This window comes from Harpegnathos saltator, unplaced genomic scaffold (assembly GCF_003227715.2).
Source record: "Harpegnathos saltator strain DR-91 unplaced genomic scaffold, Hsal_v8.6 scaffold844, whole genome shotgun sequence".
NCBI lineage: Eukaryota > Metazoa > Arthropoda > Insecta > Hymenoptera > Formicidae > Harpegnathos > Harpegnathos saltator.
The window spans coordinates 38,161-54,287 of NW_020230698.1; the positions used below are offsets into that span (position 1 = coordinate 38,161).

The window sequence follows — 16,127 nt, forward strand, 5'->3', positions numbered from 1 at the left end:
AAGCGATGCACGTCGTTCTCGTAAAAACTTCGGCGGCCTGATGTCCCTTCGATCACTGCGCCGCCGAACAAAGCTAAGATAAACTTGTCATCGGGAGAGAAATATATATATATATATTGTATAATATACCGTAGATATTTACGTACCACTAGGGGCCCTCATAAAACTTCTATCCGACGTTGGTGGAACATTTTCCGATTCCGATGAAGTCGATACAATTTTACTAACACGTCAATCTTCCACACTGCTACGAAGAGCGTATCGCGCGCGACGACCGTCCAAACATAAATATTCGCCCTCTTATCTTTCTAATCTCCAATTACACGCCTTGTACAATCCTGATATTCGCTCAACTGACTCTTAATCCCACGGCTATTCCCCCGAATTGGGAGATCGAGCAGATTCGCGCGTCGCAGCGCTTTAGGAGGATAGGCGCGTCGAGGACTTCAGGAGAAAAAAGTGCGACATTGCAGGGGGGCCATTGTGCGACCATCGTCCGATTCAGCGTGTATCCTTGTAAGAGGGAGAGTCCTGCTCGACTACAAAAAGACAGTACTGAAAAGCGCAGTCCCCCCTCCCCCTCTCGCTCACCCCGTTCAATATACTAAGACGTCTCCGATCTCGATGCTCATATGAGAGCCGTCAAGATTACTTCCGCAGATATCATAACTTCACTCGCACGGGCGGGAGCCGATGCTATCGCGAGCTATCGTCGATGAGCCCGAACGAGCAGCCCGGCGCCGCTCATATATAGTATAGGTAGACACGCGCGTCCCTCCCGACGTATTTTGCGGCGCTATTGACGGTGGATCATTACCTCGGCAGAGCGCGCCGTACTGCATGCGGAAGGACTCGAGCGAGAAGCTCACCGGAAACGCGCAATTCGAAGGCTACAGCGTCGACTTGATTTACGAGATATCGCGGCTGCTTGGATTCAATTATACGTTCCGGCTTGTGCCGGACGGACGTTACGGCTCGTACAACAAGCAGACGAAGGAATGGGACGGGATGATGAAGGAGCTGCTCGATCAGAAGGCCGATCTCGCGATCGCTGATCTCACCATCACGTACGACCGGGAACAGGCAGTCGACTTCACGATGCCGTTTATGCCTTTAGGTAAGCCACGGCGATGCCATTTTCATAAGCACGTTGCGAAGGAGAGAATTGTATAAAAATAAGGAATTAAGCTATCCCCCCCACCGAGCGGATGGCTCTTCTTCGCCGGGGACTGTTTTATCGCCTCCTTTTCACGACTGCGTACTCTATAAGTCTCTTAATCTCGCGCGGTATTAGCGCAGAGAGCGGAAGAGGAAATGCGGCTGAGCAAACATTTCACGCGAATATATATATATATATATATATATATTATCGCGATATAAAAATTACGTTATTCTTCGTTCGGTTGGAGAAACAACGGGGCGCGGGCAATAGCGTGAGCGGTCGCTGCGAGGAATTAATGCCGCTGTAAATGACACGTATTATATGCTCGTCGTTAAAATAACAATAAATCAAATGTCGGCTATCTCCCGCCGCATGCCGCGTGTCTCTGAAACAATTTCTGGGGCGCGGTTTAGCGGGCTATTATACACGTCCGTAAAGCCATAGGTGGCCGTAACGAAGACCGGAATAAATCTCGCGAGTAATTATACCGGCCCTCTGTGTCCACACATCAATGCATTCTACGTGGCCGGCGCCGTGGCTGAGCATAAAACGAGAATTTTGAATTTCCAGGGATCAGCATACTTTACCGCAAGCCCATAAAGCAACCACCGAATTTGTTCTCGTTCCTCAGCCCCCTCAGCCTCGACGTATGGATCTACATGGCGACGGCTTATCTCGGGGTCTCCGTGCTCCTCTTTATACTAGCCAGGCAAGTGAAATCACTTAAAATTCTTCCGACAAAAGTGACGCGACGCTATCCCGGAAATTCGATCGCCCATTTAAGCGACGCGCGATCGCGTCGCCGCCTCCTTCAGCGCGCTCCATCGGCGAATTAAATACGGAGGAAATACGCGAACCCATCCCATTCCCGCGGGTATTTTGCATCTATTTATTTGAGCAAATGCGTTCAGCGTTTGTAGGAGGGCGATATCGTTTCCTAACTTCTGGGACGAGAAGATCCAATTAGACTATCGTCACATTATAGTGAGAACGTCTCCTCCCCTCTCCGATTCCCTTGGCGATCGGTGTAACACAAATCTTCCTGTCCGTCTTGCGTTAATTGTTTGATTGCATTGAATATTTGATCAAAGTTACGTTGTCGAGAATCACACAAGAATTCCTTTCAATCAAGTATACGGTATACAACGAGAAGGAAATATATATATACCTATCCGTTGTAAAACGAACGGCGTTAAGCCGTCGAGCGAAACCGACGACGCAAAATTTCGGTGAAAATCTCTCCCCTCCTAATAACGAGACGATTTCTTTGGGACAAGCGTTGAATCAGAATGCGAGTGGAATCGTTGAGTTTAGATTCACACCGTACGAATGGTACAACCCACACCCGTGCAACAAAAATCCGGACCGCCTGGAGAATCGCTTCAAGCTCCTTAACTGCTTGTGGTTCACCATTGGCTCCCTAATGCGGCAGGGTTGTGACATTCTGCCCAAGTAAGCTCTCTCTCACGCATTGAGATAGCCTTTGTGCGCAACACACGTGCTCGTCGCATTCGTCGCATATTGCACAGTGAATTTCGAGAAAAAGAAAAAAGAATCCACCGCCTCCCTCAACATTATCTTTTGGCAAAATTAACACGTTGCTGTTTTCATTGCATGGATGATGACGATAGTAATCGACCGATTGAAAGCACAGAGCCTGATAGAGATCCCTACGAGACGCTCGATCGAGCGACTTTCTCGACTTCTCGACACTCGTTGGAAACTGCTCGAAAAGATAAACGTCACTCGATGAATAATTGTCTTGTACTGATTAGCTGATACCAACTGACGACGAGTTTCATCCACGGTCGAGCGATGTGAATTGGAATCACGAGACGCTAACTTCGCCGTGAACGCAAATCAACATCTCCACAATTCGGACGGTAATAAAGTTACCTCGAACAACTGTCCCATCTGTATTTTAATCGCGAGTAAACAATGTTATCGTACCACGCAGCAACGCTCGCACGTACCGATTCGATTAGCGAGATTAGCATCCTTGCGGTACTTCGCTCGGCCACGGATATCAATCTGCGCGCCGATCTCGGAACGTCGATTCACGTGTCATTGTTTCGCATATTATTTGCGCGTATCGATCTCATCATCGACGGATGATGATCGGCGCGGCCGATCACAGCTCGCTCGATCGCGAGACTCGCAGTCTCGCGCCGTTTCAGGGTCTGTCTCGGACTCTGTCAGGCTACTCGCGACTAGATGCACGCACTGAAATCTAATCTCGGTCCTTCCCCCTTTCACGTGTCCGCAGGTTCAGCCCCTACGAGTGGGAGAACCCCCATCCGTGCAACGGGCAGTCCGAAGTCCTCGAGAACGAGTTCACCCTGCTGAACTCGCTCTGGTTCACCATAGGCTCGCTCATGCAGCAAGGCTCCGATATAGCGCCGAAGTAAGTTATATATACCGGAGGAAGCAACGCGCGCCTACACGTGTGTGGTGACAACGTGCGCACGGTGCGCACGACGTAGAATCGATTGTCGCCGTCGGCGTGCCTACGGACGACGTCGATGCGAGGTGACAATAGTTTAAAGAATCGCGCGACGACAAACGGAGCAGCGCGCTCTTGAATTTAAATTACGCGAACGGATGTAGAGAGAGAGGGAGAGGGAGAGGGAGAGAGAGAGAGAGAGAGAGAGAGAGAGAGAGAGAGAGACAAGAGAAAAGAAAAATGAAAGGAATGAAAGGAAAAGAAAACGACTCTAACGACCTAACGACAACTGGCTGTGCTATATCGTAGACTTGCTGCAAGCCGATTCTACACTTCGCTGGGGTCGCGCCGGAAAATCGCGAGGATAGTAAAAATGTATTCTTTAACGGGTCCCGGTGTCGAGTCCTCCCTAATGAAAATCTAATCGATGGCTTAATTAGGGAGCTGTATAATTAAAGGGTTATGGTGAATTAAGCCGCACAGCGCGGCGTATATATATATATATATATATATACACATAACAATAACGAAGTAACACAAAACTTTACTTTCTAATTCATTCGAGACGCACTCTCTTCCCTTTAGTAGGGAATTAATTTGGTAGGGAATAAACGGCGGATATTTCACGTACGGGACGAAATCGCTGGATCTGCTCCCAGCGCGTAAATATTCGGCCGACAGAGATGTCGGGCGCCCCCGGAGAAAAGAAAAAAAACAAAGAGTCGTTGAAGAATACATCGCTTGAGAAGAAATACTCGCTTCCGGTTTCCGGCGCGCTGTGGACGCGTGTATGTGTATTCGTGCTTCCTGTGTGCCGCCGTATCTAAAGACGGAAAAATCCATCCGAGTGCTTCTCGCCTGTGCGCCTTATCACTCTCGTTTCTCGTTACCGAAATGCACGAGATCGCGCGCAGCATGCGCCAGCAGCTTGGAATGCAAGTAGTTTCCAATAATCCCACGTTAAACACGATATAATCGTGTTTATGTGTGTACGCAGCAATTGCCGCGTGTAAAATAATTCCCTCGCACACACGCACATATGTACGCGGCTGCGTGTACGCGCACGCACGTCCGTCCGTCCGTCCGTCCCGCCCTGCAATACTCGCGTATATTTGCGCGTTTAATAGCGTGCGCGAATCATTTAACTGCGAGACCGGTTACATCCGCTCGTTATAACGTATAAAACGAAGTCGAACTTGCGCACGCTCCATTACCCCACGAAGGAAACGACGAACTTACTCGCGAAAACTTCCGGTGACATGCGCGCGTGGCAGGTGCCATTGATTTCTTTCTCCACCGCTTTGCGCATTCGCTTTTCGACAAGTTGAACCCACCTCGCGAGCACGCTTTTGCAAACGAAACGGTCACTCGAATACGTTAATTCGCGCGCGTGCACTTTGAAATTCAGGCGGATTTTAGCCTAACCAACGCGCACGTAGCGCTCATAGAAAACCGGTCTGCAGAGCCTTTGAACGCTTGTCGCAGGGCCGTGTCGACGCGCATGGTCGCGGGTATGTGGTGGTTCTTCACCTTGATCATGATCTCCTCGTACACGGCCAATCTGGCGGCCTTCCTCACCGTCGAGAGGATGGATTCCCCGATCGAGAGCGCCGAGGATCTCGCCAAGCAGACGAAGATCAAGTACGGCGCTCTGAAAGGCGGCAGCACCGCGGCTTTCTTCAGGGTGAGAATTCGCGCTCGCGGATGCCGATCGCGCGCGCGATATTTCGAATGTTCGAGGGGCGGGAAAGGGTGAGGGGGGGGGGAGGGGCAGGAGGGGGAATGGACAAACGGCTATTGCGCGGAAGAACGCAGCGGCGTAACACACGCGGCTCGCGCACTGGCCGGAGGCGCGCGAGAAATTTCCATCGCGGCCGAGTAATCGAACGACCGAGTAGTAATTCCCGACGAGCCGAGAATTTCGCGCAGCCTTCCCCTTTCGGGGGGTCGGGGTGGGAGGGAGGGATGAGCTTGCGCGGCCGCCGCCCGCCGCGTATTATTATCCCGAAAGCCCGACACAATTAAGTCGAACACGCGGCTCTCGGCGAGCTAAGAATTCGATCGGAGCAACGGCGGAACCGCAGGACACGGCCGGGAATATTCCGCTATTAATTCGAGAGCGTTGACGCGTGCAATTAGGGACGTAAACGAGATGCGATGCCTCCCCCCTCCGCTCCCCGCCCCTGTCGTTCTCTACGCCCCGAAGTAAGGCATGCCTACTTCGGGGTTAACCGATTTCCACCGACGTTCCATCGTTTAGCGGCACGCGTACTCAACCACGAAATTCCCGACGTGATCTAGGATTCCAATTTCTCGACGTACCAACGCATGTGGTCCTTCATGGATTCGGCGAAGCCGACGGTATTTACGTCGAGTAACGTCGAGGGCGTGGATCGAGTGATCAAGGGGAAAGGCAGTTACGCATTCCTGATGGAATCCACCTCCATCGAATACGTAATCGAGAGGAACTGCGACCTCACTCAAGTCGGCGGCCTCTTGGACTCTAAGGGATACGGCATAGCCATGCCGCCAAGTAAGTCCTGATGGAAACACTTTATAGGCGCGAGCGTGCATACCTTGCAGCGGAATAGAAGCCGCAATAAATTCGCGAGGGACCGAGGTTGCTCGCTCGCGCGCGAATATTCTCTCGCTTTCGCTTGACGCGCGAGAGAGCGTTGCGCGTGCGAAGTCGCGAATGAAGAATAAAAAGTCCATCTACGAAAGAGAGAGAGGAGAGAGAGAGAGAGAGAGGAGAGAGAGAGGAGAGAGAGAGAGAGGAGAGAGAGAGGAGAGAGAGAGAGAGAGAGAGGGACACAGTCTTGAGTTTACAGAATCGCGCGAGTGTGAACGTTCCACATCGGTGTTAACGCCGCAAGCACGGAGAGAATCTCATAAAGAGTCACTCGCTGCCTTTCTTCGTAGAGACAGTCTTCGAGAGATCTCGTCGCGGTTTATGAAACTTTCAGCTCCGTGCGATGCCGCAGCTCGAACAGAGCCCTGCCGTCGCGTCGTCGAGGAGCAAAGTAACTCGAGACGTGGTGAATCTCGCGCGATCGCACGACGCTCTCTCCTCAACGATCTCTCTAATTCGGACGTAACGAGAGCACGCTCGATGTTGCGGGAGAAATACGTCGATTCGACGTCGCGCCGGCGCTTTTTCACGCCCGAGAGCAAATTTACCGTCTAATTGACGTTTCCTCCGTGTTTCCGTGTAATGCGAGGGAAGCGATGGCAAGGAAACGCGCGTATCGTTCCCTCGGTGCGAATTCCCTCCTGCGCGCGGCGCGGCATGTTAGTCGGCTTATCCAGCGCGCTTATCCCGAGAGATCGAACGGAATATCGCGCAAGCGGCTGCCGGTCGTCTTGCTGATCTCGCGACTGCGCGCAAATGCCGATCGATAGAGGTGCGCGCCCCGCGCGCACTGGAGGAAGCGATCGCGCGGAATTGCCGACGAAATGTTGGCGCGAGGGAACGATTGCCGCAACGGTACTTCTAAAAGTTTCGCGAAAGTACGGGGGGCGGGCCCAGGGGAGGGCAAGGGGGACGCTACGAGGCGATAAAAGCAGCGGGGCGAGTTCCTCAAAACGACCTTGGAACTTCAGACTCGCCGTACAGAACGGCCATAAGCGGGGCCATCCTGAAGCTCCAGGAAGAAGGGAAGCTTCACATGCTGAAGACGCGCTGGTGGAAGGAGAAGCGAGGCGGCGGGTCTTGCAGGGTGAGCAAACACGTAGCTTAAAATGCACTTGCACGCTTTATTTCCGACCCAATCCTGGCTAACACGAGTCTTGTAATAAAGATCCGCGAGAAAAGCCCGATAAAAAGCAACGTTCGGCGGGAATTTAATTCGCAAGGCCGCGCTGAAGGATAATTTCATGTTAACTCGAGGGCTGCCTAGAAAGAGAGGAATTGAAATGCAAAAGGCAGCGTTTCTTTGTGCAAGGTGTAACGGTAAAGAAAAGAAAAGAAAAGAAAAGAAAAGAAAAGAAAAGAAAAAAGAACAACCGTCTCAACGCGTACGTACAGAAACGATCGTCATGCGTCGTATAGGGAATGATTGTCAGCAGTGAGCGAGAATGATTTGAGATAACGGCCCAAAATCTCCGTCGGTTCTGCCCGGAAATTCAACTGACGGAACCTTCCCCGGTCCCGCCGCTTGAATTGACTATTAGTTATCCCGGTCTCATCGCGATTTACGAGACGACCGTCGAAGGAAGTCCGTGCGAAGTAGCTCCTTGGCCCAACGACGGTTCCCTTACTTTTCTCACTGGAGGGTATTCCGGCGCAGTCAAGAAGTGCGCGCTCGAAATTCTTGCACCAGACTCCCAGACAGCTCCTCTCGCCCGCCGGAGACGCTCGGGGCTGAGACGGCCTGACGCGGCAGAGACTATTCGGCGAATTCGCGAAATCGAGACTTCGCCGAGCGCGCGCGATCGCTCGCGTTGCACGCGCCGCTATTTCTCGCGCAGCTGCGCTGATAAATTCTCCCGATAATTCGCCGGCTCCACCCCCGCGAAGGAACTCGCCGCCGTTTGGCGGACGATTGTAGTTGTGCGAGAGAGGAATTGACTCGTCGGGGCCGCGTGTTCCTCCGGCTGCCAGCCGTTGCCGGAGGAACACGCGAAAAATGTAACGCGCGATGAATTCGCGCAACGTCGGCGGCGGCGCGTAAGCAACTGCAAGAACGTTCTTCCTCATTCTTGGAGCGCTAATCGATGATCGTCGGGTTGCGCAGTCTGCTTAAGGTGCTAAACGACCAATTCCGTCGTCTTTCGTCCGTCCTCGCTCTCTCTCTCTCTCTCTCTCTCCCTCTCCCTCTCCCTCTCTCTCTCTCTTTCTCTCTATCTCTATCTCTCTCTATCTCTATCTCTATCTCTATCTCTCTCGGCAAATTCGTTTGACAAAACCGACGGGGTGGAGCTGGCACGTTCTATCTCAGAAGCAGACGCATTTTTGATACAATAACAAAGTCATGCCCTTCCGAGTGAAGGTCGGTGGGGAAAACTTCGACACGTAAAGACAGAGAGAACGAGACTCCCCGCGAGTCGAGAAGGACTTTATTATTTCACGCGGCGTAAAAGCGCGGCTTTCAAGCCCTTCGATACCTTCGAGACGCGCGGCTTAAAAGCGACAGAACTTCTTGGCATGCAGCTTGGAAGCAGCGATCAAAAGAATCGACGCTGCAAAAGTAGCGCAGCTCGGACAATCGGGCCGGCCATTTAATGAGCAGCAGCCGACGCTTTAATCCATCAGCTCGCGAGAGCTCGCGCGATCGGATTTTCGCGATATATTATCGACGTGCAGCGCGCCTTCTGCGCGCCGCCTCAATAATGAACACCTGAAAGTGAAGCGTATAAAGCCGAGCGCGCGCGCGCGATATTAACGATGCAACACCGGGCGAAAACCGCCGCTTCCCCTTGGCGCAGCATCAGCGATGCAGCGGCGCCATATTCGGCCGTAACCACCGGCCTCGCGTTAATGCTAATCGCTCTAGCACAGGCTAATCGATGTTTCTCGCGATCAGGACGACACATCGAAGAGCAGCTCGGCGGCGAACGAGCTCGGCCTGGCGAACGTCGGCGGCGTCTTCGTGGTGCTCATGGGCGGGATGGGCGTCGCCTGCGTCATCGCTGTCTGCGAGTTCGTGTGGAAGAGCCGGAAGGTCGCGATCGAGGAACGGGTGAGTGACGTGAAATAACACGTGGAGAAAGGCGCGTTGACCACTTTCTCCTCCTCCTCCTCCTCCTCCTCCTCCTCCGTTCCCTGCTCCTGTCCCTCGGCGGAAATCCACGTCGCGCCGGGGTCCGCCACGCGGCTCGACCCCGACGCGATCTATCCCGACATACCGCGCGAATATATCAGTTGATGTCCGCACGCTGGTGGAGTTCCTCTCTAATGGTCTCGGTGCAGAACCACTCGGGTCTGATCGCGTCGCCGTCTCGACGAAGACGCCGCAGGATGAGAGAAGAGCGGCCCCGCGCGCGACTACCTACCTCCTTCGCGCTCGCGCTTCCACTCTTCCTCTCTCGCTTTCCCGCCGTCGGCGTAACCGTTTCGTGCGCGTCGTTAGCCCACGTCATTATCCCTATTGTCTCGTTGCGCGCGAATATCGTCGTTAGTCGGTGCGGCAAGTGGCCAGTCTCGAGAATCGAGAACGCGCGCTCTAGCTCTGCAAGCTCTCGCGCGTAAAGGCGCCAACGGGAGAACGTTCGCGAGAAATCGCGGGAAATCCGGCCGGGGAAATCTGGTCCGGGGGATTTTTGTCAGCGAGCGGAGAAGTAGAAGAACCGCTCGGGAAGGACCGCCCGCGCCCCCGCTGGGGATCGATTTCGGGAGATTAATTAGCGGCGTTCACGAAGCGAAGGGTTAGCTTCGCAGCTGCCTGAATCTCCGCGGCATGTCTCTCTTTTCATTCCTGTCTATCCCGCGACGACGTCCATGAATGAGATACATTGAAATCTTATTTCAATAGGTTTTCTAAAGTGTACGCGGACTTCTTGCTCATGCAATTAGAACGCGTTAAGGGAAATTCTGTCACGCCTCTCGCATACGGTGTCTCGTTGCGTCGTTATGCGACGCTCTCGGAGATCAAGCAACGCGGAAGGGAATATAAGAATTTCGAAGCTAACTCTTCAGTTTACAAATTGGATGTCTCGCATCTTGCACTAATTCAATGCCGTTTCGATTCACTTTGATTCGAGTATCTGAAATATGCTTTCAAGGCGGACTTCCTTGTAAATTTTAGTCCCTCGGGAAACTTTTCATTCTGAATCGCTCACGCAACGCGAGCTTGTATTCCGTCGCGTGAAATTTCTCCCCCAATTTCCACATGTCGGAGAGTGACATCAGTTATTTCAATTTCATGGTGTGTTAATACAGCTCTCGCACACGAGAGAGAGAGAGAGAGAGAGAGAGAGAGAGAGAGAGAGAGAGAATCGCGTTCACCGATATCACACAACAGCGTTGTGATCACCGGAAAGATCCCGCGAAAAAGTAGCCGGCGAAGACTTAATGAAAAAATTTCGAGCCGGGCGCGCGTTTCGGTCGCGAAAGAGAGAAATGAGATTAACGTGCACGGACGGGAAGCCCCGCGACTCTCGCATGGCTCGCGCGCGGTCTACGATATGCATTCGAGCCGCCGTTTGCATACATTCGAGGGGTAAGCAAACAGGCAACTATTTGAAGAGGGCTCGTCCAGGGATACGAATATGCAGCTTTGCACAGATCATACCGCGCGCGCACTCGACGGCAAACGACCCTCCCTCCCCCCCCCCCATGGCGAACTGACGAACGAACGCCGCAGTGTATCGCTGCGGCTCTTTTTCGATCGCGCGCTACTTCAGGTACAATTCAGCAGGAATCCCTCCAAAAAATTCCAAGCGGCTTAGATCGATCACGTAGAGGACCGCGCGAGTCCCGCGAGCGTTCCGCGATGAACAAGTACGGGTTTCGGAATAAATCGTCACGGTACACTTTCGCGACTTTCGTAAAGGCTCTCTCTCTCTCTCTCTCTCTCTCTCTCTCTCTCTCTCTCGGTTCGGCCGATTACGGAAGATCGTTGCAGCGATCACAATGTTCGTCGATGTGCGTCGCGACGGGTCAATTATTCTTTTACGACGACGAAATAAGATTGAATACTACGTCGAAATTCTCGTCAGTGGATAATAGTTGGATAATAATCCGTTGTAAATATCCGTGCATTCACATGAAAGCTGCGACAACTTGCTTACGTTTGATGCCGCTGAATAAGCGGCAATGTCGAAAGTACAAGTGTGGCAGGTTTGACTGACTATTATCGATTACGCATTCTTCTCTTCGCGGAGAGTGAGGAGGGATATATGATATCATATCGCCGAGCGGCTTCATCTGCGCTCCGTCACAACCGACTAGTTACACGCAACGACTGATGTAACGAATCTGACTCGGGCATTTTGATGTTCTGTTTTAGAAGCAGAAATCCTCGGGGAAACCGATCTGCGAAGGTTTTACTGATCTGCACTAGCGACGGTACGCGCTGCGCTACGAAAACAGATTCTTAAACTCAAGCCGTACCTCAAAGCGTATCCGATCCGGGTTCAGTGGACCTAAGGAAGAACTCCATCACGAGTGACCGAACACTGTGTAAAGATCGTAAAATTATAGGGACAAATAAAACTAATCGGACACAGGAGAAGCAACGAGCCTTGACCTTTCCAATTTTCCCACCGAGATCTTCTAAAGCGCACCGGCGCAGTCTGGCTCGACGAAACGGCTCAAGAATTGTAAAATTCCTCCTCGTCGAGTGTGCCTGCCGGTGCTTCGAGTAGAAATACAAAGTGTTCGATAATCGCGGCGAGAAACGCGCCGATCAGCCATCCTTATCGGAGTCAAACACAGCTTCGCTCTCTATCCTCTGAGAGTGGAATTATTGAAATCCAATGAAATCGAAGCGACGCCAATTTTCGACACAACACAGTCCGTGAATTATCACGATACGCGTGACCCAATAAGGCGAGGCCCAAAATCGAGAGACGACGAGGCAGGACAAAAAGAGAAAAGGAAAAGAGAACAAGATTGGAAAGGTCAACGTGTTTGCCATTTGCTCATATCAAAACTTAGATTAATTAAACGAAGACTTGAAGCCTCGCAATAGGAGGAAGGGCCGAGTCCCGCGCTCCTCGCGAAGTCACAAACGTCTCGATCAACATAAAATCAAGTACACAGCCGCGGTGTTCGCAATTGAATTACAGTGCTGCGGTACGACACGAACAATCACGATTTTATACCGGCTAGATAGTGAATGTATAGTGTGCCAGGTTAACAGAAAGAGGAAGAAGAAAAGGAGGAGGAAAAATAAAACGTTTTACTGTAAATAATGTGTAGCCTGTCAAGCCAAATGCGATCGTATGTGTGCGCGAAATCCGTGTTCGCTTCTCAAGACGACATGATGGCTTTATAATCGATAATCGAAGGAGCAAATGGATTCCGATTCGTTCGACAATTGCGTACGCAACATAGTTTCTCTCCATTTTTTCACGTACTTGCCCGTCTACTCTCGTGAATTTAATCGCGGTATGATTTTTTAAACGAAAGAGTTAACTCGCGCGCGCGCGCGCGAGTAATACGATACTAGAGCGTGCAAGGACGACACTCACACACGTACACGTACGCGTTCACGAGGATCACCACGCCATATATTTGTATATCCATATGCTCCCTTCGTCGCAATGTAAAGTACTGCCGATCCATGCGCAGAAGCACGCGGATTCCGAACAAGTTATCGAATAGACGGATCTCTGTATCACGGCACGGGATGAGGCCGCTTGTCACACGAACGCTGCGTTTGCGAAAAGTTGCAATTATCCGTAGTTGTGTGAGTCAAGTTGAAAGGGCCGCGCGTTGTGCGGCAGTTTAGTATGACATTGTTGGTTGTGTCGCAATGTTTCTTGCTTCTCTCCCGTCACGGATTCACAGGAGGTGAGTTCATGATTTTCATTTGTACTGTCCTTACTGTCGGTGTTTTAGCACGAATTAATCCGCATAGCCGAAAAGGGTCGTACGTATCTCGACGTTTATCGCTGAAAATTCTCGCCGCGATTCTCTCAACTTCTTCGGGTAATCAACTCGAAGTGTATACTTTCTTCTATACGTTTTCGTCACTTTATCGCCACCCCTCCCGCCCTTTGGAGCTATAACGATTAAATCGAACGTCAGAAAGAGCCAGACATTTTCAGAACGTCTGCGTGCGAATCTGTCAAGCGCGCTCAAATTCAATCGCAAATTATTGCATGCACTAGCTCGGCCGGAACTTTCGAAGATACCGAGACAAGTTAAGTCACTTGACCGCGGTGAAATATAAAGCTCTTGTCTCGTAATCGCTTTCCTCTCTCTCTCTCTCTCTCTCTCTCTCGTCATATATATTTAATACGAGCTCGAACACACACATAGAGCGCTTCACAATCGAGCGGCGGCAGCGAGTTTCAGCCGAAATATTTTCGGCCGAAAGTAAGCTTCCTCTAACGGAACTTTCGAGCGGCTCTTTGCAAGCAGAGTAGAAATTAATGTCCATACCCGATGCGGGGAGTTTGAGCTGCACGATTCGTTCGTGATCAAGTACGTGAGCACTTCGCAATCGTCTTTTCGTCGAACTTTCAGAAGTCCGTGCGCTCGGAAATGGCGAGCGAATTGCGATACGCTTTGGACTGCGGCAGCGGGAATAAAAAGCCGCCGAGGAGGGCGCTTTGTCGATGTCGGAGGCAACATTCGAGTCTGTCGATCGTCTCGGAGGAGGGCAAATACGCGGCGTGCAACAAGTACAGGCACTTCGTCGGGAAAGCACCTTTGACGTGAACAAAGGGACGTCTGGCCGAGCGGGAGAGGCCGAATGATGAATTTCTTCACGGAGGGTTAATTGCGGCGTAGTCTCGCTCGCGAACGCGTCGAGAATCGGTCGATTTTAAATACGAGCGTAACGAAGAACCGCCCACACACCACAGGCGCGGGTAGCCGCGCAGAATTCATTTCCGAGTGCGAGATTGCTCCTGAATGTGCGAGAAACGAACAACCGCGTTGTCGAGAGAGAGAGAGAGAGAGAGAGAGAGAGAGAGAGAGAGAGAGAGAGAGATCGAGAGATCTCCCTGCCTCTCTGTCGAGTGCCAGACCGAATTCGCAATTCGGCGCTACGTGCGCTGCACAACGTCCGCTGAAACACGACGGCACACACAGAGATCCCACAGCAGCGCAGCGAGGCTCCTGTAAATTCGTCGCGAGACTGAAATTTCGCGGTGTTCCACGACTGAGTCGGCGCGAAAAAAGAAAAGAAAGAAAACAAAAAAAAACAACAACGGGACTCGGGACATGCTTCTGTAAAAGAATGTATACACTTATATGTCCTGTTTTACGAATCACTGTCGGCTAAGATAGTTCACCGTCTAGCTCTTCGCGAGGTCCGAGAACTCGGTCTCCTTGTTTAATCGCGATGCGAGGCGAGTGCGTGCGAGAACGAGCGAATGAACGAGAGAGAGAGAGAGAGACAGAGAGAGAGAGAGAGGAGAGAGAGAGAGAGAGAGAATCCATGGAATTTAGGTGGCCTTTCATCAACGTTAGAGCTGTACTGTCGCTGTATCTCGTAATTAAGGCGCATCCCACTCGATCTCCCAGCGGATATTAGTCGTCGAAGTACGTAAATTCGTTCGGACACGGCGGAAAGCGATTTCGTCCCGGCCGTCCGTCTCCGCGCGACGACCGAGCGGATTTGATTCGTGTGTATAGATAACGGAACAATCTCGTACGTTTCTTCCTGAATCCTTCAAGCCCGAGGCTGTGCGAGCGATCGTTTGCGCTGTTTTATCGTGACTCGACCGTCCCGTGTATAACCGCGCGCGCGCGCGCGGTGGATAGTTGATATATTTGAGCATACTTTACTTCGATTCACATTCCTTAAACCTTAGCTGGTATGACGGGGTCCATGTGGTCAATGAGATATTATTTGGACAAACTGGTCGAGCGTTGATTATTCGTCGACTCTAATTCTAATTACCTAAACTACTTAGATATAATAGTCTATTTTTCAAGCCACATTCGAGACGCGTCGTCAACGTCGAATCATCCGTCGAATGCGTGGTGGGGTCGGGAAACCCTCGGCAATCAACGGCCGAATTGGCTTGGCCGAATCGCAATCGCCGTTGATCAGTGTCGCTGATCCTTGTTCGTCCGACCGATGTTCCCGCGCCACATTCGATCGTGTTTTACGCGGACCTTGTGAACCGAGTATTATCCCCTTTCTCTTCGAGTCTTCCTCTCTTCCCTCGCGTGTCGTACGAAAGGAGCAAGATACACGCGCGAGCAGCAACACACAAGCCCAAATTCGAAGTCTAGCGTCGAGACCCTCGGCGAAGAGTGTCGCGGCAAGCCGAACGTTCGACGTCGCGTTGGAGGAGTACATGACGTTTTGGTAGCTCGTGCGGACGCTATTTTAAGACCGAGCGTTAAAGCGAGGACACGCGGAGCCAAATCCCCCCCCCTCCCCTCCCCACGTTTTATTTCTTTCCCCTCCACTTAAACTTTCTCTACGCAAACTTTCCATTCGGATTTCGTCGTTCTCCCGTCCTCCCCCCTCCCCCCTTCCCTCTCTTCCGCCGCACGACTTATCGAATTCCGAATGCGGTCATAGACTTACGTACAAACGCGCGATACATATTCACATGTGAGCGAGCGAGCGAGCGAGCGAGCGAGCGAGCGAGCGAACGCACACACACACACACACACACACATACATACACGCACAAAGCCATACACACGCACACGCGTCCACACACTCACACATATATATACGATATTCACTGTAAATATCGTCGATATTACATACTTGTTACTTTGCGTTGTCACGACATACGAGTTTGTTAAGAGAGAAGAAGCCTACCGATTCTACTTCTTATATAAAATGTACTACGAGCATTATTATATTAAACGTGAATAAATTAATCATCTGTAAATTCTCACTCGAACGCCCCATGTTGTGATTACGCCTTCGTCGCACACCC

At 51.5% G+C, this 16,127-nt stretch overlaps 1 protein-coding gene across 3 annotated transcripts in view; it reads left to right on the forward strand.

Moving 5' to 3' along the window:
* KaiR1D (Kainate-type ionotropic glutamate receptor subunit 1D) overlaps positions 1-13,298 on the forward strand; it is a 39,351-nt gene extending 26,053 nt beyond the window's left edge. For 2 of the 3 annotated variants that reach the window (XM_025307245.1, XM_025307247.1), the window contains 8 exons: positions 826-1,117; positions 1,733-1,871; positions 3,429-3,566; positions 5,091-5,289; positions 5,907-6,138; positions 7,209-7,324; positions 9,131-9,286; positions 11,555-13,298. In XM_025307245.1, the coding sequence (XP_025163030.1) occupies positions 826-1,117; positions 1,733-1,871; positions 3,429-3,566; positions 5,091-5,289; positions 5,907-6,138; positions 7,209-7,324; positions 9,131-9,286; positions 11,555-11,608 (1,326 nt within the window). In that variant the 3' untranslated portion in view covers positions 11,609-13,298. Of the gene's footprint in view, positions 1-825; positions 1,118-1,732; positions 1,872-2,476; positions 2,615-3,428; positions 3,567-5,090; positions 5,290-5,906; positions 6,139-7,208; positions 7,325-9,130; positions 9,287-11,554 lie in introns of all 3 variants that reach the window. The other variant, XM_025307246.1, reaches the window with a different exon arrangement.
* Positions 13,299-16,127: the final 2,829 nt, after the last annotated feature.